Source organism: Diachasma alloeum, unplaced genomic scaffold (genome assembly GCF_001412515.2).
Source record: "Diachasma alloeum isolate Michigan unplaced genomic scaffold, Dall2.0 Dall_scaffold_00291, whole genome shotgun sequence".
In the NCBI taxonomy this organism is placed as follows: Eukaryota; Metazoa; Arthropoda; class Insecta; order Hymenoptera; family Braconidae; genus Diachasma; species Diachasma alloeum.
Window position 1 is genome coordinate 322,770 of NW_021680430.1, and position 19,435 is coordinate 342,204.

Genomic DNA, 19,435 nt, shown 5'->3' on the forward strand with positions numbered 1-19,435 from the left:
AAAAAAAAAAAAAAAACTCGTTAAGAACAAAAACACAATAGTGGTAACAATTTTCATGACTCATATTCAACGCCTCATCCTTGACTATCCGAGTGGATAAATTTGATCTTGAAATGTAGAAAAATAGTCGAGGGCCTCCAATTTTTGATCTACAGGTTTTTTTTTTCAATTTTTGAAAAAAAAATGAGTACAATTGCGAGTAATTTTTTTGAATTCAGCTAATTTCACTTTTTTTAATAAAAAATTGCACCATTCATGTAAAATTGCCCAAAAAGGATGCAGAAATGCAGAAACATTTTTGCGGGTATTTTACATGAATGGTGCAATCAAAACAAGTTAAATTAGCTATTATGGATTTAAAATCTCACCCCAACGGTCCGGAATCTTCAACACTCGTACTAGTGTCCCCTTAAAGCCAAAAAACCAATCAAATAACTGAGTTGACCTATGACTGAGTTTTTCCACTAAATTTTTTTTTAGTGTCTTCATTTTTTCGATGTTCTTCTATTGGCCTCGTCCAAGATATTATGCTTTAGTTTCATATTTCTATTGGAATGTCAAGCTAAATGCACTAGATTCATCCTCTGTCAATGCTGAAGAGTCCAAAAGACATCACATTATCAAATATCACTGTAAATCAGAGTTGTATAAAAAACGAAGCAATTCTTCCGTATGCCTAAATTTTTGTAGCAAATTTTTTTCATTCTTCGGTCGTCGTACAGCCAAAGGGGTTTAATAGCTGTGATGATTTCGGTAAAAGTCTACATAGAAAATTTATCGCGCATCTTTACAAACTAATTGCAAAATTCGGCCTCAAATCGTTGGATTAATGTTCATAAGGCCCGATTTATTTGACTAGGATTGCCTAGCGTTAGACTAATTAATTGAGCTGGTGGCAACGATGATTATTCATTAAGTACATTCATTTTCTCGTTTTATCACATTATCTCGTTAAGTCTTTCAATCGTGGTGTTCATCTGTTTTCGTATCTATGAGCGGGAAAAATTTAATAGAATTTGATAGTCATTCTCAGATATTTAACAGAAATTCAATAGACAATTCTATTGAGATATTTTTTATAGAATTTCTTCGGCTCAAATTCTTTCAGTTTTTTTCATTTTATTTTTCTTTTTTTTTATGTAGAAAATCAGACAAAAACTTGTAAATTTGAGCCGAGGGAATTCTACAGAAAATTCAATAGAATTGTCTGGCAAATTCGGTAGGTATTTCGATTAAATTTTTTCAAACGTGACGATTTTAAAATTTAGCAAAGAGCTTCAAAATACGCCGAACGGCCACATTGTAGGCATTAAAATTTAAATATTCTTCTGTATAATTAGGCACGAAGTGAATTTTTTCTACTCATTTCCATGTGGCAATGGACTGGATCTTGGTGATGGTTCCCCAAGTGGATCCTTCACAGAATCAAGGAACGGGGGAAGACTTTCATCGATGCATAATCCTCCAAAACCTAAATTAAAATGATTACTTAAATGAACTAATTTTACAAGAATAATTCATGTGTTTTTATGATTACTAAAAATACTGAAATAATGTCCATTCGAAGGTACACAGAAGAAATAAAATTAAGAAAAGTTTTTTCCTCATAATGTAATATTTATAGTCACCTCTTTGAGAGCTGCTGTCGTCGGCTTAGGATAGTCATAGGTGAACCCGGTATTGGCTAGTTTTCCAACTTCCAAGTAGAGATGTTTATTATAAAGTAATTCTTGATCGATGTACGGTGACAAAGGACTATTCTGTATTCCATCCTGATTGCAGACTTCCGCCCACGGCCCCATGTGCTTATCATTCACTTCTTCGACTACAGAATTCATATCCGTCTATCGAATAACGAATTCGTTTATTAGTTATTGAATCAATTTTTATATATTAAAGAATTCTACACTAGTCAAATGGCATCAAAGATCATTAGAATTACTTCTTTTTTCAATTTCTAGTAAGAAATATAGTCCACAGATGGTGATTATTCCATAAAAACGCATGAAAATCTATTGAGTTTTTTCTATTAAATATACTTGATTCAAGTATATTTTACACTCAATTCAGGAATATTTTTTTCATGTATATTGTATATCATATAATTATATTGTTTTATAATATATTATTATATTATATATTATATAATACAATAATATTATATAATAATTATGAATCAGTTGTACAGAAAAATCGAAATGATAAACAACATTTAATAATATATTAATATTATTGTATTATATTAATATATAATATAATATAATATTCCAATTGAAAAGATGCATTTGAATAGTCTGGATGACTCAACTCACTTTAGCCAAAGTGGATAATGCAGTCCCCCAATAATCATGATTGATATTAAATATCTCTGAAACAATGGCACTTATTGATCCCTGTGTCGAATCGGCTTCGTCGACTACATTGTACGTCTGACCAATAGTGTCATCTCTGTTAGCCACATGCCATATTGCTCGAACAAGGTCCCGGACGTGAACAGTGTTCATGTGGAGGTCTGGTCCCCAAAGGAGCTTCATCATTTCGCCAAGGTGTTTGTAAACAGCACCAACGACTAGACGAGGTACTGAACAAGCAACAGGAGCCATTAATTTATGTGCCAGAAGAAGAATAAATAAATTAACGATTATTACCCAGTCCATTTTTATCCCCTGGTCCGTATATTATTGCTGGTCTCAGGATGGTGTACTTTAAATCCGGAATTTTCTTCAAGTCATTTTCTACTTGCAGCTTGTATTTTGCAACGTACGTCCAGGGATCCGGGGTCTCGTCCTCTTTCAATGGCGCCTAAATCATTAATTATATGAGTCATCCTATAATAATTCTTTAGATTGTGAGATGTATGGGAAATGACTGTTGATTGATCCCAATTGTGAGTGATTCATAATGAAGTCACAAATAATATTTATTGTAATTGATTTGTAATGAGAGACCTTTTCAGATGAGCTCATGTTCCCAGCGGATATCTCTACATATCTTTTAACCCCGAGTTTGGCAGCTTGCTGAGCACAATTCATGCTCAATTTATAGATGCCCTCCTTGTAAACGGGATCGGTTTGACCACTTTTAGTCTCTCCAGCGCAGTTGAATACAAAATCGATGGGTTCATCACAAGCAAATGCATTTTGGTAAGAACCTGGAATTGTGAGAAAATTAAATTTTTGAATGGTCTCACGCACGAAAAAAATTCATAGAGAAACCTAGTTCGATAGACAATTCTATCAAATTTATATTGAACTTTCTATTAGTTAATCGATAGAATTCGATTTTTCTGTACAACTGATTCATTATTTAATTATTATTAGTATTATAATTATTAGTAAAATTTATTTTATTCTTTTCACGAATAAAATATCAAACAAAAAACATTGAAAATTTAAGTCGACGAAATTCTATAGAAAATATCTCAATAGAATCAGTCAAAAATTAACACAAAGTTCAACGGAAATTCAAGAAAATTATCTAGCAAATTCGTTAGGTTTTTCTATTCAATTTTTCCACACGTGCCAATCTAGATAGATATGCAGCTGCATTTATGGGCTCATAAAACGTGCACTAGATTGAGAGAGTACCTGAATTAATGAGGTTAGCACTTCGAAATTCGACTAGAGGATTTTCAAAATTTTTTCGATGTTTATCATTGAGCCAGGCTGTTTGTGGAGGTACTTTATCAATGACTCGCAGAAAAGAGACCAGCTCATTTTCAATCAGGTAAGCCACAAGATTCCGCCCAATGAAGCCACATCCTGTCGTATAAGAAATTTTTCATTCCCATTATAAACAAAAAAAGTTCCTTGTAAAGAAAGGGAAAATACGTAAATGTAATATTGTTGGCACAGGAAATTGGAAAAAAACATTTCATGTTTTTTCATTGTAAACAAAAAAAAAATTGAATGCAAAGAAGTGGAGAATGCAGAAATTTAAAATGTAATGTTGTTGGAGAAAAAATATTTCATGTGTACCGCCTAATACAATGACTCCTGGCCTGCTATGGTCCCTGGGAGTTGCCATTCTGAATTATCATTTAATGACAATCACACAAAGCTTTAATGACACGCAATGAGAATTCGTTCTCACTGTACTCAACACAACACAGTATCAAGTCCTTATCTCCACTGGTCTTTGAATCTTGAGCACAGCTTCACTAGCGTTGAATGTTGAGCAAAAATTGGCTATTGCTGACTGACGGAAGTGCGTATTCTACAAGAATTTGATGAGAATTTGCTCTCCCACAGGAAACTGCCAGCGATAACGAAAATTCCGGTGCATTAAAACTTCACTCGATGGGAGTCTTCGATTCCACCTCGAATTTATTTAGAATCGATTCGTCGAGAGTCGATTCTCGATTTTTTGGATCGTTTTCTCTGAGTCGAGTCGATTCTCTCGTCGGAGTCGATTCATTTTGTCGCAAAATTCAAAATACACTGTTAGAAAAAAACAGGAAATTTCATGAACAGTTGACTGGGAATTTTCAGGACGGTGACACTGAGTGCGATTTAGGAGGAAAAAAATATGAAATTTCAGGTTTCAGGAAAAATGCAGTAAAATTCCAGAATTTTAAGCAGCGTAAAGACGAGGATCCCTTAATTTATTTGAACGCCATGGCTATTCGCATTGCCTCACGTAGCGTGTCACACGCAGAAATTCATATAAGGGTCGACCAATAGTACAGTACGCAGCGTCTCACACGCTGCATGTGACACTCGGCGTGTGATACGCAGAAATTCCTATAAGGGTCGGCCGGTAGTACAATAATACGCAACGTGTCAACCAATCATCCTCGAAAAAAATTGAAGGCTAACCCCTTTCCATTTTTTTCGATGAAAAAATTTTTCACCCCCAAAACCGGCGGGGGTCGTTTCTTCATGTTAAATGACTCCAATCGAATTCACAAACGGGGCCCATTGGTCCCCAACGTCCATAGGACCCTCCTCACCACAGGATTTCTGATTGAATTTGGGAAATTTTGGTTTTTTGGCCATATCTCCGTCAATTTCCGTCAAAAATGAATTTGACCACAACAAAAGTTGTGGGGAATGAACCCAGCTTCAATCTCCAGGAGAGAAAAATGAGATAGGACAATTAGAACTGGAGAGAGGCCCCAAAAACTGACTACAATTTCAGTTTTTTGGAAATATCTCCGGTTCTAATGGTCCTTTCTTATTTTTCTCTCCTGGAAATTGAAGCTGAGCTCACTCCCCACATTTTTTGTCTTGGTCAAATTCATTTTTGACGGAAATTGACGGAGATAGTACCCAAAAACTGACTTTAGTGACTGAGATGTTAATCTCAGTTTTTTGGAAATATTTCCGGTTCTAATGGTCCTTTCTCATTTTTCTCTTCTGGAAATTAAAGCTGAGCTCATTCCCCACATTTTTTGTGTTGGTCAAATTCATTTTTGCCGGAAATTGACGGAGATAGGACCCAAAAACTGACTAAAATTTCAGTTTTTTGGAAATATCTCCGGTTCTAATGGTCCTTTCCCATTTTTCTCTCCTGGAAATTAAAGCTGAGCTCATTCCCCACAACTTTTGTCATGATCAAATTGGTTTTTGACGAAAATTGACGGAGATATGGCCAAAAAACCAAAATTTCCCAAATTCAATCAGAAATCCTGTGGTGAGGAGGGTCCTATGGACGTTGGGGACCAATGGGCCCCGTTTGTGAATTCGATTGGGGTCATTTAACATNGGACGTTGGGGACCAATGGGCCCCGTTTGCGAATTCAATTGGGGTCATTTAACATGAAGAAACGACCCCCGCCGGTTTTGGGGGTGAAAAATTTTTTCATCGAAAAAAATGGAAAGGGGTTAACCTTCAATTTTTTTCGACCATCGATTATGGAATTAATTCAAAAAAATTAAAGTGGCGGTATCGTAATTGTTCACAGGAGATTCATTTAAAATTACGGAACGCTGTGGAAAAATTCCGTGACAGTTCCGTAAAATTTCCTACAACCACATTTCGTTCCGGAATATTTCTCTCCGTGCGGACAGCGATAAAAAAATGGACAAGCTGTGGCGGAATTTAAATTGAAAACCCACGTAAATTCATGTTCTTTTATTAGGAAGGTTTAAAATACAACGCCACATATATCGGCTAGAGGATCATTCGTCTTGAAGTCAGAGCAGTAGACACCACGCCCTCGATGTCATAAATGCAGCCATGCGAGGGTATCCTAGCAACCGTCTCCCAAGTGAGCGGTAGAGGATGGCTGCCCGATGTTTTAGGGTCGAACTCCATCCGACGGATCCACCGGGCCAGGATGGAAGGGATATCGGAGGGAATGGCGAACGAGCCGAGCATCTGATAAGCATAGACTTTGTTCGATATGGGTAATTGAGCGTCGACATTGCGCCGCGTAATTTTCCTTTTAGTCCTCGTAAAAAGGCCACTCACGTCGGTAACAGTCAGTACAACATTCTGGGATGTTATAAAGTATCAAAATATTGGCATTTTCGTACCGATGGAAGGAACCATTCAGTCGTTCAAATGATTTCATAAAAATACTTTGTAGGAGGGCAGGCTCCGAGAGGGATGCTGTGGAGGCCGCTGTCCAGTGGTGGTTGTTTCAGGATTTGACAGGTCGTTAGCAAGCAGATTGTATCGTTTCGCTGACGGGCGCGTATTCTGGTCGGCGAATCGGAGGTAATCAAAAGTCAGGAATATACAGTGGGAGAAAAATTTTTGAATACAGTGTTAGAAAAAAATTAAATTTCAGGGACAGTTGGCTACTAATTTCTAGGAGAGTGACACTAAATGCGATTTAGGGAGAAAAACATCGTAAAATTGCAGGTTTCAGGGAAAATTCTGTAAAATTCCAGAATTTTAAGCAACAGAAAGACGAGAATTATTCTATTTATTCAATTTTCCAATCTAATATGAATATTCAGTGCCAAATTACATTGAATTTTCAGTGAAATCTAAAATAATTCATAATTTGTTACAATTTTTTCCGGAATGTCAATATATTCACCGGAATTTTCTGGTTTTCTATTCATTTCCAGGGAAAAATGGAACTGACATTTACAGTTCTCGTCGATTTTTCCCCGAAATTCTGAATTTTCAATGACGAAATTCCTTGAAATTTCAGTGATAATTCTATTCGATAAAAATTTCTGAAAAGAGTACCGGAAATTTAAGATAAAAATTTTTAACTCTCTGTTGACTATATTTCGTGGAGAGAATTAATAGCTATTTGTGTCACAAGACCGAAAAATCTTGATTCTAGTTCGCTTCGCTCGGTTGGGTCGCCATTTTTGGGCCCAATGGCATAAAATATTCTATATCATGTGAAGATGAAAATCTGATCTCATGTGTACGTATGAAAAAATTCAATAGAACATCTAGCGAATTCGCTAGAAAATTCTATTGAATTTTTTTCTTGAGATTTTTCCTATAAACATGCTTGGGCAACAATTTTCAAGTTTTTTCCACTCGCATTCTGCAGTGTAATACAAAACAAAATCCAGCGGAAAAATTTTCAAAGTATTTATAATAAATTTGAAAATTATTGGGCGCAAATAATTTTCAAATTATTTATGCCCAATAATTCTAATATAAAAAATTAAGAGCCCAAACATAAAATCCAAAATGTTCAAAATTCCGTGACAACTGTCCAAGCAGGAATCGTTGTCGTCCTAAAAAAAATCCCGATGTTGTCAACCGGTTGACGCCGGCATGTCCGCAATCACTTGGTAGACTTCAATGCCCGTATTTTCCTCCGCATACTTAGCTACGGTTATTGCTTCCGCTGCAATCCGTCCCATGTTTACAACACCAATGCACTTCCTTACGTTGGAACCTCCAAAAGAGTCACCGATATTTTGTATACCTGAACTACCAGAATAATATACCTCCGAATATCTGGGTAATAAACCGTTTTCTACTATTTTTTGAGAATTTGACACGGTTGGAATTCCTACCTGTTTTTTAACAATCCGCACGTACTATTGAGTATTCACATATACTAATGGGCTTGGCTGAATGTAATTCACTGAAATTACACCACAGTTGACTTTTCAATTATTGCTAAAAGAGAATAGTATATTTCAGGGCGCGTGCCAACGACGCGAGTAAAAAAAACCAATGGCACTAGGCGTGAACGATATTTTTCCGTACGCGGAGAGAAATATTCAATAAAAATTACGTATCTTTTCCGCAATTCCGGAGCGAAATGTGGTTGTAGTAATTTTTACCTGAATCGCCTGTGAAAAAGTACAATGCCGTCCCTTAAATTCCCCGAGTCGATTCCGTAATCGGTGAGCGAATTGTGAGTTCCGTAATTTTGACTGAACATTTCTCTCCGAGTAGTGATTTTCAGTTTTACAAGTTTGGGGAAGAGTCAATACCAATCCGCGGACGAGGAAAAGTGGAGATCGGTACGGAAAAATGAGTTCCAGCTCTCGATCGTTTGCCCAAGCAGAAAATTTTTGAATTCGGTTTTCAGATGAGACAACCAATGAAGTAAATAAAACGAGAACTATAAGTCAATTTTACAAAATCCTAAAATTCCTGATTGCCAAGATGAATCAACATCAATTACACCTAAAAAGTCTTCAAGTTTTCGCTCCAAAAATGTTACGGCATATTGAAGGATAGAATACAGAGTTCACGATCACTTTAACGAGATTAATCCAGAAAAAGCTGACGTTAATATTTGACGAAGAAGCTTGGGAATGTGCGCCATTACATTTCTTACGAGCGGCGTTGAAATGCGCTCGGCATCCCCGTTCATAAAAAGTTCTTCAGGGTGGCCGGAGATTGAGAGGATTGGTTGATTCACTGGGGAACTAGGGTGCTACCGTAACGCAGTTCCCTTCAACAATCTCACGGCATTGGCTCTGGGGCCATCATCTAGCCCCAGTGCCCCTAATAACAAAACTTTACAACCACCTCCCCAACCAGTATCTTTCTACCCTATCGTATATCTTTCGTCCTTACCCCTGAATCCATAAAACACGCGTCCTCACGAGATGACGTCGCGCATACGGTACAGACCACCTCTCATCCGACTCTCTGACCCTTACGCCGGTATCCTTTCACGTACGTAACGGCGGCCTTTGTTACCCCGTTGTAAATTAAACTATCTAGGAAAGACTTTTGAATAGTGCGAAGCCGTGGGGTCATCGGGTAGCCAATGCAGAAAAAGAATTCAATAGCTTCGAGGAAAATTTTTTTCTAGAACTAGAGCCGTGCCTTTGCATTTTGCCCTTTCCCTGCCAGATTCGATATTACTTTTTTAAATTAATTGTTTATAATTATTCTCAGTGCAAAAAGCAAGTTGACCGATGAGAATTTGGCAATTATCATTCGATTTTAGCAATTCAGTAGCGAAGTGGTAAAACGGTTTAAGTCGACTCATCTCCCAGTTGGGTTTTTGAGGAATATTTCCGAATCTAAGGGAGATAGCGAAATTTTCGTAATTACATTTGTTGTAGCTCTCAATCGGCTCTACAAAAAAGGTTATAACAAAAATTTTCCTATCTCCCTTAGATTCCGAGATATTTATTGAAAACTGGTCAATAGTCAAAATTGACTTTTACCGTTTTAGAAATAGGAACTTGAATATCTTGAAAACTAAATGACAAAAAGGGAACCTTTTTCATCGGAACAGTCACATATATTAATGCTCTAATTGTCATTCACTCCATTTCTGCTTTTTTTCTGAAATTAAAAGGGATACGATCGAGAGATACTGCCGGGGGTAGGTCCAACCCTCATGGATTGCGATACCATCCCCTAATCTCTGGCCCGAGGGGTTGCCATGGATACTCTCCAGATATACCTGCCACACCAATAACGAGGGCGTGGTGTACCTCTTTTACCCTGATATAATACGCGAAGCGAAAAGTTGGATAAAAATTACCTAAAAAATTACCTCGAAAATCGTGACAAATTTGACTGTACGAATGGTAATCGTGAAGCGAAATGTAATTCAGTGAAAAAATACAGGTTTTTAGTAGACATCTTACGATTTTCTAGGTAAAAAAATACATCTATAGATGCGTAAATTATTCTCTTGTTTAATAAAATTTGCCGCACGCAAGGGATTGTTTTGTATCCGTCTGAAGGGCAGGGGCACAGACGGAAGGGTTAATATCTTCGAATCTAAGGGAGATAGCGAAATTTTTATAAGAACCTTTTTTGTAGGGAAAATTGAGGGCTATAAAAGAGGTTCTGACAACAATTTTGCCATCTCCTCGAGATTTCGAGATATTCATTGAAAACTGATCAATATCCAAAATTTGAACACGATTTGAACCGTTTTACCGCTTCACAAGTTACCCTCACGTTCGGTAAATTTTCCTCGGTCAACGGAGAAAAATTCTATTCGTCGCTCACTTTTTCCTCGCTGTCACGGAATTTTTCAGAGCGTTCTGTAATTTTTACTGAACATTTCTCTCGGTGCAATTGAAATAAGTCAAGGACAGTAGTCTATTTCCAACAGCGAACACCAACGCAGTTATCTATTCAAAATCAGTTGTAATAACAACACTAATTACGAGACAACTAATATTGAGCCGTAGTGAACGTCAGTCTATTGCATGGCTAGAAGGACTGTAAAGTACGACGCTGAAGTTTTCGTGGCCTAATGGACAGAAAAGAGTTGCTCTATGAGAATTATTCCTAATTCAAGAAATCCCTTCAAGAAATGAAGGAAAAATACGATATCTTACTGTAACAAATAATTCCAAGGAGAGAACCAGCGTCTTTCCCGCCCCCAGTGTACTCGATGTTTGACTTCTGAGTATCGCAAGTTGTATCAGAAGTTGCGATTTCGTGGGTATATTATACCACTGGAGATTTGCCCTGGAATGTTTGAAGTTGATGTGAACCAACATTATCTACTAAAGGGGTACACTGATAGAATGATTCATTTATTCCAAACGAGACGCGTTAACTATTAATGAATGAACATTTGGTGAGACTAAATCAGTCGCGAAGTAGTAAAACGGTACAAGTCAATTTTTACTATTGACCGGTTTTCAATGAATATCTCGGAATCTAAGGGAGATAGCAAAATTTTTGTAATAACCTTTTTTGCGGGGCCGATTGAGAGCTACAACAAATGTCATTACGAAAATTTCGCTATCTCCCTTGGATTCCGAAATATTCGTCAAAAACTCAACTGGAAGATGAGTCGACTTGAAGCGTTTTACCACTTCGGTAATGAGATGGACCCTGGCCTTCAACCAAATCCATTTGTTAACAATAACTAATCCCGTCTGTCAGTGTACAGATAAATTGCTTCCATACAAGCTGGTCTGAATACTGCGACTGTGATCCATTACTCTTTGAGCGAAGAAACATATGACGAAGAAACGTGATAATACTGTGAAGACGTAAAGGCCATATTGTACACTTTCTCCAATTCTATCCAAATGGCGCGCCATCTGCGGAAAGAATCATAAATCTTGTATAAAATCTTCCTGAAGCGTCAGTCAATCTTAGGAGGCACTAGTGCGTTTGGTGAATTTTTTTCATGTTGAAATAGTTATTCAGGCGATAAATGCTACGCGATGATCTCACCTGCAGGCCAATTATGCTAATATTTATGGCTGAAACTCCCAGTAGAACCATATTGTTCCACAGAAAGGTGCTATCCAGTAGTTTTGTGAATCTGTCCAATAAAGAAACTGATTACATTCGATAATTCCCTTTACGACATTCTGGATTGCATACTCAATCGCGCGATTGTGTATTTGGATAAACGTCCTGAGGTGATTGTATGCGTTCTCGTTCTCTGGCGTTTGTCCAATGTAACATCTTTGAAGGAAAAAACGTTACTTAGGCAACTAGAGTAATAGTGTATTTCGTCATCAGGCCGAAAAAAAAATTTCTGCAATCCTATCAGTAGAGAAGTGGTAAAACGGTTCAAGTCGACTTGGCTCTCATCTGAGTTTTTGGGGAATATCTCCGAACTTAAGAGAGATAACGAAATTTTTGTAATGACCTTTTTTGTAGGGCGAATTGAATGCTATAGAAAAGGTCTTATCAAAAATTTTGCTATCTCCCTTAGATTCTGAGATATTCATTGAAAACTGGCAAACAGTAAAAATCGACTTGGAGCGTTTTACCACTTCGCTACTGCCATGCGATCATATGAGCTGGAAAAGTTTGTTGGGGCCGTGTGAACAATAGTTTTCGAACAATAGCGTTTCTCGTAAGCGCTGTCTTACGGCCTCAATTCAATATTACCCTGCCGCAGCGAACAATCCGCAAACATGCTGAGCGCAGAGGAAGAAGAACAAATCGTAGGAGATTATCATCATTATCAGGATGACGATGGATATTGCAATGGTGACTGCGATAACGTAGTAGTATTTTTCAACGTCGATCATGGGATATTCCAGCGGCATATAAAATTGTGGGATAGTAGCATTCACATTCAAGAGTTTGTACAACATCTTCAGTTGTAAGGATTTCGAGGTGAAAACTAAGCCAGTCGTTAAGCAACCAGCTGGACAACAAATATAATCGGTCAGTTATTCTGCTCTTGAAATATTGGGGAAAGTAATCATAAGGTCGAAGTAGTGAGGTTTCATTTATAAATTTTGATTCAATGCGTGTCTTCTATGATGAAGGAAATACATAATTTGTGTAAATTATTTCAAAGTGAGGAAAGAATTACACATGAATGCATCAATCAGAGGTCCTAGAAGCCGAAGTTCGAATGTCAATAAATATTGGAAATGAGCATTATTAAGCGATAATAACAGCGCTCGGAGGCATCCTGGTATTGTTATTACTGTTTATCGGCTTATAGGGCCTTTAATTTCTCATTCTCAAAATTTAGCGATTACTCGGCCACTGCATGGAGAGAAATTTTTTGGAAAAATCCTAGTGCTAGTACGGGAAAAGAGGCGTCAAGTAACGGCCAGGAAAAAATTCCAGTATGGCACTAGAAATTTTATTGGGGAAAACGTGAATTTTTCCCAGTATTTTTGTGAACATTTCTCAGAAATCCCTAGAAATTTTGCCTTAACAGCACTAGAATTTTGCACAGCCGGTGGATTGTAATTTTTTTCAGTACTCGTACTAGAATTTTTCTAGAAAATTTCTCTCCGTGTGTTTTTTAAATAGATCGACGATATTTTTTTTTTTCATGCGATTGTTGTATCACCTGAATATATAGCGGCCAACATTTGCCCTTGCACAGAATACTTGTGAAGCACCTCTCGGCCATTTTTTTCTGGAAATGTGTCCCAATTTTCTCTCAATTTGTCCAAAATCGCTCTCATCTGTAAATCTCAAAAAGTCATTGTTCATAGATACGCGAAAATAAACAGAATAATGTCCAAATAAAAAAAACGGGATTCAACAAAAAAGTTCAATTGTAACAATGAATCCAGCAGTCGTAAACGCTAAATGAAAAAATTTAAACAACTTCAATATCCCAAAAACTCTGTGTGAATTGGATTTATATTTTGATTGATCCCGTTAGAAGACAGCGGGATAATTGTTTGATTATTTATTAATCAGTAATTTAGATGAAAAGATTGACGAGTATTTTGATAATCTTAAATCCCTGATAAGAAATTTAGTATTATTCACTAAATAAAAAAATGACAGTTCCATATTATAGAATACTTAATTAATCCTCAATCGGAAATTTGAATTATCAATTATATTATCATGTTTAAACCTCAATTAGTGTATTTAAAACTTAATCAACGTAAATCGGAAACTCTTTTAATACCGAAGAATCGGAAGATTGACGGTCACGCCTCTTGCGCCCAAGCAAAACCAATTCCGGGATAAACTTTCAGACGTTGAACTTCAACTTTACTTCTTCCCTGCGACTATTCACAAAAAAATATCCGAAAAATCCGCGCTCACGTTCGGAAATACCCCCACATTTTCTAAAACCGTCACATCTTCACGTTTCATTAAAAGATCGTCGAATGCAGCGATTACAAAGCTTCCGTCCGCAGAAAAAAATATAAACTTACCTTATCCCAATTCAAAAGATAGGTAAAAGCGTCACAAACGAATGTCAGATCAATTAAAAAAACACTGATCGACTCTATAACGAGAGGCATATCATCGATGTAGTTCTTGAGTGCCAGGAGCTGTAACCAGGATTAAATATAATACCGAGGAAATTCGACGAATTAATTTCGTACCTGGGGTGTAACTGTACCGAAAAAGCCTGCCGCAGCCAAACAGCGATAGAGGAAAGCTTCTTTGTTCGTCTGATAGGGCCACACACCTAGCGTGTAGGACATAAACTTCATGCACCGAAAGTAATACTGATCCCAGAATTCCATTTTGCAAGGACTTCCACACGTCTCAGCTTTTTCCTCCGGATATTTTTATGGAACTAAGCGGCCGTTGCCAGCCTCCTGAATACTCCTAGGTCGATCCAACCCCACTCTACAACTCCCCTTCCACGTGAGACAGATAACTTATGCACCCGTTGTGCAGGGAATAGCAAAAATAATGACTTCCTAGAAAAAGTTTGGATTTGACAAAAAAATTGCTTGTCATTATGCTAGAACTTTTATTTCCGAGCAGTAGAGAAAGGGGTGAAATAACACGAAAACTTGGATCGGTTGTCAGGTCTGACAGGTAGAACACGCACCCGAAACGCTTCGCGGACATCACGTCATCCCGGATGGGAAAGGAGCGGAACTGAGAGGGCAAGGATCGATAAATATATGGGAAATGGTGAAGTTTGGAGTTTCTTCAAATTAATGAGGTTTATTTTTATTATTAAGTCGAGAATTGATAATGCGATCGGCGCCGCACTGAGAGAAGAATAAATACGTTCATTTTGAACAGAAGATGAGTTTAAAATCGATTTGTCACAAATCGAAAAAAAAAATTTCACACATATTTTGAAGGCGGAGAGTTATCACAGCAATCGGTGCAATCAAATTATCGGAAGAAAACAATTTTTCGTAAGACGTTGTCGAGATCAAAAAACGTTTAATTATATTTTACAAAGTTCCATTTTCCACAAGATCAGTGTCACCCTATTTTCCTGGCAGAAGAACCTCAATATACCCATAACTTGAGAAAATGCGTAAACTTCCGGATCCGTTCATCCGGTAAAGTCCCCTGCACCAACTCAGTAGCGAAGTGGTCAAACGGTTCAAGTCGATTTTGGGTATTGACCAGTTTTCAATGAATATCTCGAAATCTAAGGGAGACAGCAAAATTTTTCTCATAACCTTTTTAGTAGCACTCAATTCGCTCTACAGAAAAGGTTATTATGAAAATTTCGCTATCTCCCTTAAATTAGGCAATATTTATGTAAAACTCAACTAAAGACTGAATTGACTTAAACCGTTTGACCACTTTGCTACTGAACTGGATCAGTTTGAATGATTTTCAACTAGAGCGCAATGCGTGAATTGCACCAACCGATCGGAATGCAAGAACACTAGAAGATCTAGCCAACATGAATTTAATTCTTTATACTTAACTAAAGAAAACCCTCACGACTTTACACTTGTACTTCGACTGAGTCGGAAAGACCCCAAGTAGTTCTCCCCTCAGTACCAATAGGATTGATGTTCAGCCTAAGTTTCCTAACTTCAGTATTGTTGAATGCTCCCGGAGCGATGTCTTCCATTCGATTGCTGCTCAAATCCAATGTTCCGATTTTGAGACCGGAGAAGTCTTCAGCGTCAATTTTTTCCAAAGAATTTTGGCTCAGATCCATCTCCTCAGCAGTCAATCCGTCGAAGGCCTGCGGCCCCAGCTCTTCAATTTGGTTCTTCTGAAGGATCAGTTTATTTACCACAAGCCCAGTAAAGGTTCCCGTGCCAATTTTCTGGATGTCGTTGTGAGACAGATCCAAAGTGGTGAGATTCAACCCAGAAAATGCGCCTGGTTCTATCATTTCAATTGTATTCTCTTTCAAATCGAGTTCCTCCAAAGATTTTAGTTGTCCAAAAAGCCCTTTGGGAATGATCCGCAAGAAGTTTCCACCCAATGAAAGGCCACTTAATAGGGGAACATTATCGAACGCTGTGGTTTGTAAAGAAGTTATCTTATTCGAATCTAATCGAAGATGAGTGACAGCTGGCACATCCTGGAGTATAACAGGTTGGAATCCGCTGGTATCGAAAGCGTTCATCAAATCAAGCTTCTTCAAGCCACTCAATCCACTGAGGACAGCAGGCCCGGCGGTAACAAAATTCAAAGATAGGTCCAATATTTCCAGCGTCGCCAATCCACTGAAACATCCTGGTTCAAGACTAGTGATTCCATTTCTACTCAAATCAAGGTACTTCAAATTCTTCACGGAGAGGAAAGCGTTTGGACGGACGACGCGCAGATGATTGTCTCTCAAAATTAGTTCTAACAGATTCGGTAAGGTCGTCAACATATCCACTGGAACGTCACTAATTCCGCAACTTAACAAGCTCAAAGATGCTAGCGAATCGAGTGGAGCCAATGGATTTCCAGTGTAGTTAATGTTCGCGTTTCTGATAGAAAGAGACGCCAAATTGTCCAGCTCAGCGAACGAGTCTGGTTGCAGCGACAAACAGTTGCTAGGCGATTTATTGTACAGACCATCGGTGCGGAGATTGATAAGGAGAGCAGTTATATTCAACTTACTGAAGGCCTTTGGGCCGATAGTGACATCGCCAGCCGTTTCCAAAGGGAGAACTGTGCTGATGGAACGCATGTTATTGCGGGTCACTCGGGTCACGGTGTCAGACCTTTTGCAGATATCGAAATTTTCACCTGCTGTGCACACCTCATCTTCTCCGTGAACGGACAGCACGAGGAAGATTAGAGTGATTGTAATGGGTGTGATCATGGCTTGAGAACTGATTCAGACACACTATGCACAATGCAACTGTCCGTGGTAGGAGACAGCAGAGGACTGAGACTTGCATAGAGGAGTGATGTTTACAGAATTACTTTACATCGACATTGACATTTGATCGCTGACATTCCGCGGATCGGAGGTCCATGGTCAATACTATTTGCGTCATGTGCAGAATACTACATTTTCAAAAGAGGCTGTCTGAGGTTGCCTGAGCAAGTAGGATCATACGTCTCTGTAGGAGTATTGAAGTCTGGGGGAAAGTTATGTAACTCGGGATATGAAAGAAGTTATTTATCAAAACGTATCGGATTCCTCCATGAACGTGATCGGATCGAGGGGCTGCCGTAGACCTTGTCCGGATACTGATCCGAAAGTCTAAGGGGAACATGCGGGCCAGTGCCGGATAAATATCTGATAGGGAGAGATAAGATAGGGAAACCTGAGCTAAACTTTCACGCGGGTTGCGGTTCGTTATGACTTGGTTCATCTTCTCGTGCTTTAAATATCGAACGGATTGGCACTTGCCCGTATCTGAGTTGGGGATGAAGCCATTTGGAATTGAAGAAGAAACATCGAAAGGTTTCGAGAAACCATAGGAAGCCTGAGAATAGGGAATTAACGACAAAGTGATGATGCCACGAAGGTCAATGGAAAAAGCAAGACAACTGCGTCTTCTTCACAATCGAGAGCATAAATATGGGAATATTCTTCACATTATTATAAACTAGCTGCAGCACAGGAATGCAGATAGAATTGCTTTGGGACCATAACGAATCTTGTTTGATTCTGTAAAAACAAACTAAAAATTGAGCGCTTTTTTGTCAAAACGTGTACATTCGGATGTTCTGCCCCTTTCAAAAACTGTCTACACACGGTTAACGAAACCAAATGATATTGGGAGAAAATCATTTGGATTGCCCCGCCGCAATCTACTTTCGCTGCGCCGACTTCCGCGGAAGCTCCGAAATTCATCAATTTTCACCTGCAGATTCTGTGTTTTTCAGTTTCGCTGACGTGGCCTGGACTACTACCAAGCGCTTCGGGGACAATGCACCCTGAGCGAGTGTTGAATATACGTGTTCCACCTGTCAGTCCTTCCCAGCGATCTGATATAAGCTACGCGTCTTTTACCCCTTCGTGTGTTTCACGGAAAAAATTCACGCACAGTGGTGATGAGCAATTTTATTGTCAAACATAAAAACTCTTTTCTAGGCAGTTATTATTTTCCCTAGCCCCGGAAAACTACCGCATACATTATTTGTTAGGTGCGAGAGGGGGAGCCGAAGAATGAGGGTAAGACGAATCCTCGGTGAATAGCGGGTCTCAGTACAGTGGGAGCTCTCGCAAATGGAATTTTGGGGCAAGTCTCGCTATCAATTTACGTTTCAATTCAAGTTCTTGACCACCTCCATAGGTGTCTGGTTATGCCGCTCCAATAAAGAAACTCTCTCATCGATGTTTATGTGCAATTCCGTAGCGAAGTGGTAAAACGGGTCAAGTCGACTCATCTCCCAGTTGAGTTTTTGAGGAATATTTCCAAATCTAAGGGAGATAGCGAAATTTTCGTAATTACATTTGTTGTAGCTCTTAATCGGCTCTACAAAAAAGGTTACACAAAAATTTTGCTATCCCCCTTAGATTCCGAGATATTCATTGAAAACTGGTCAGTAGTCAAAATTGACTTGTACCACTTCGCTACTGAATTGGATTTTTTGGATTTTTTGGCAACTTTCTACCTCGGGTGAAGCATTCAACGTTTCAGATATTTTATCTAAGATAATAGTGCATTGTAATTACAGTTCTTGACTCTGCGACACTATTACAATGACGCACCTCTCGTCATCGAGTTGAGGAGTGTGTTTTTGATTGATCTGACGTTTGTGTGCGGTGCTTTCACCTTCTTTTCTAGATTTGGCAAGGTTCAGCAGAATTTTAACATCGCAATGATTCAAATTACAGAGGAGGGAACTTTTGGATGGAATGAGTGAAAACTGGGAGATTTTTCCGCCACCAAAGGGCCCGAAGCCACAAGCAATGGCTTTTTTTTATTCAGGTGAGGTGAGCGTAATCATGATTCATTGGACACTGATGCCACATTTTTTTGGATAACTTTTCAGCAGTTTTTCATCATTCAATCTATTTTAATCTATTTTAATTAAATTTAATCTATTTTAATTCAATCTATTTTAAATAAAATAAAATAAAATCCTAAAAGTCCTTCAATACATTTGTCGGTAATTGACCTGTCGTCTGTAAACGCGTACCCTACAATACGACACATTGGTAAAAATCAACAGGTTTCTGCTTCTGTTTTTACCAGGCACTGCCTTCATATTTCTTCCAGAGTATTGAATACTCACTATGAGCGCCATCTGCTGAAGCTCTCGGGTAATGGGTTTGGTTCGAAGTTCCGTCAAATATTATTTCTCAACTGGTACAGCATTATTCTACTTACCGCTGCTGATATTTCTTACACTTCTGGGATGAAAGCCGATGAATGGAAAGTAAAGTATAAGTATAAGGCTATGAAATGATCTTCTGGTACACACGACCCGATCTAGATCTACAGTAAATTATACAAAATGACAAAGAAAATGAAATTTAATTGTATGTGCTGCGAATATTTTT

At 38.2% G+C, this 19,435-nt stretch overlaps 4 protein-coding genes across 5 annotated transcripts in view; 1 reads left to right on the forward strand and 3 right to left on the reverse strand.

The window, feature by feature from the left end:
• The window catches only part of LOC107039085 (protogenin B), a 49,441-nt gene that overhangs the window by 15,276 nt on the left and 14,730 nt on the right, over positions 1-19,435 (forward strand). The window lies entirely within an intron of this gene.
• On the reverse strand, positions 1,183-4,273 carry LOC107039088 (uncharacterized protein YbjS). The gene is made up of 7 exons (XM_015258536.1): positions 3,978-4,273; positions 3,588-3,761; positions 2,949-3,151; positions 2,649-2,802; positions 2,313-2,581; positions 1,629-1,844; positions 1,183-1,471 (listed from the first exon to the last, which is right to left on the reverse strand). Exons 1-7 carry the CDS (start codon positions 4,024-4,026, stop codon positions 1,418-1,420), a joined length of 1,119 nt encoding a protein of 372 aa, XP_015114022.1. The 5' UTR covers positions 4,027-4,273; the 3' UTR covers positions 1,183-1,417.
• Positions 10,538-17,893, reverse strand: LOC107039087 (odorant receptor Or2). Of its 2 annotated transcripts, XM_015258534.1 has the most exons (10): positions 17,790-17,893; positions 14,145-14,468; positions 13,971-14,090; positions 13,142-13,259; positions 12,217-12,478; positions 11,701-11,784; positions 11,548-11,638; positions 11,275-11,411; positions 10,695-10,827; positions 10,538-10,606 (listed from the first exon to the last, which is right to left on the reverse strand). In XM_015258534.1, the coding sequence occupies exons 2-10, from the start codon at positions 14,286-14,288 to the stop codon at positions 10,556-10,558; spliced, it is 1,140 nt and encodes a 379-aa protein (XP_015114020.1). In that variant the 5' UTR covers positions 14,289-14,468; positions 17,790-17,893; the 3' UTR covers positions 10,538-10,555. The 2 variants fall into 2 exon arrangements, with proteins under 2 accessions (XP_015114020.1, XP_015114021.1); XM_015258535.1 differs by lacking the exon at positions 17,790-17,893 and having other exon boundaries at positions 14,145-15,165.
• On the reverse strand, positions 15,258-16,844 carry LOC107039086 (leucine-rich repeat-containing protein let-4). Its single transcript, XM_015258533.1, has one exon. It carries the CDS (start codon positions 16,793-16,795, stop codon positions 15,470-15,472), a length of 1,326 nt encoding a protein of 441 aa, XP_015114019.1. The 5' UTR covers positions 16,796-16,844; the 3' UTR covers positions 15,258-15,469.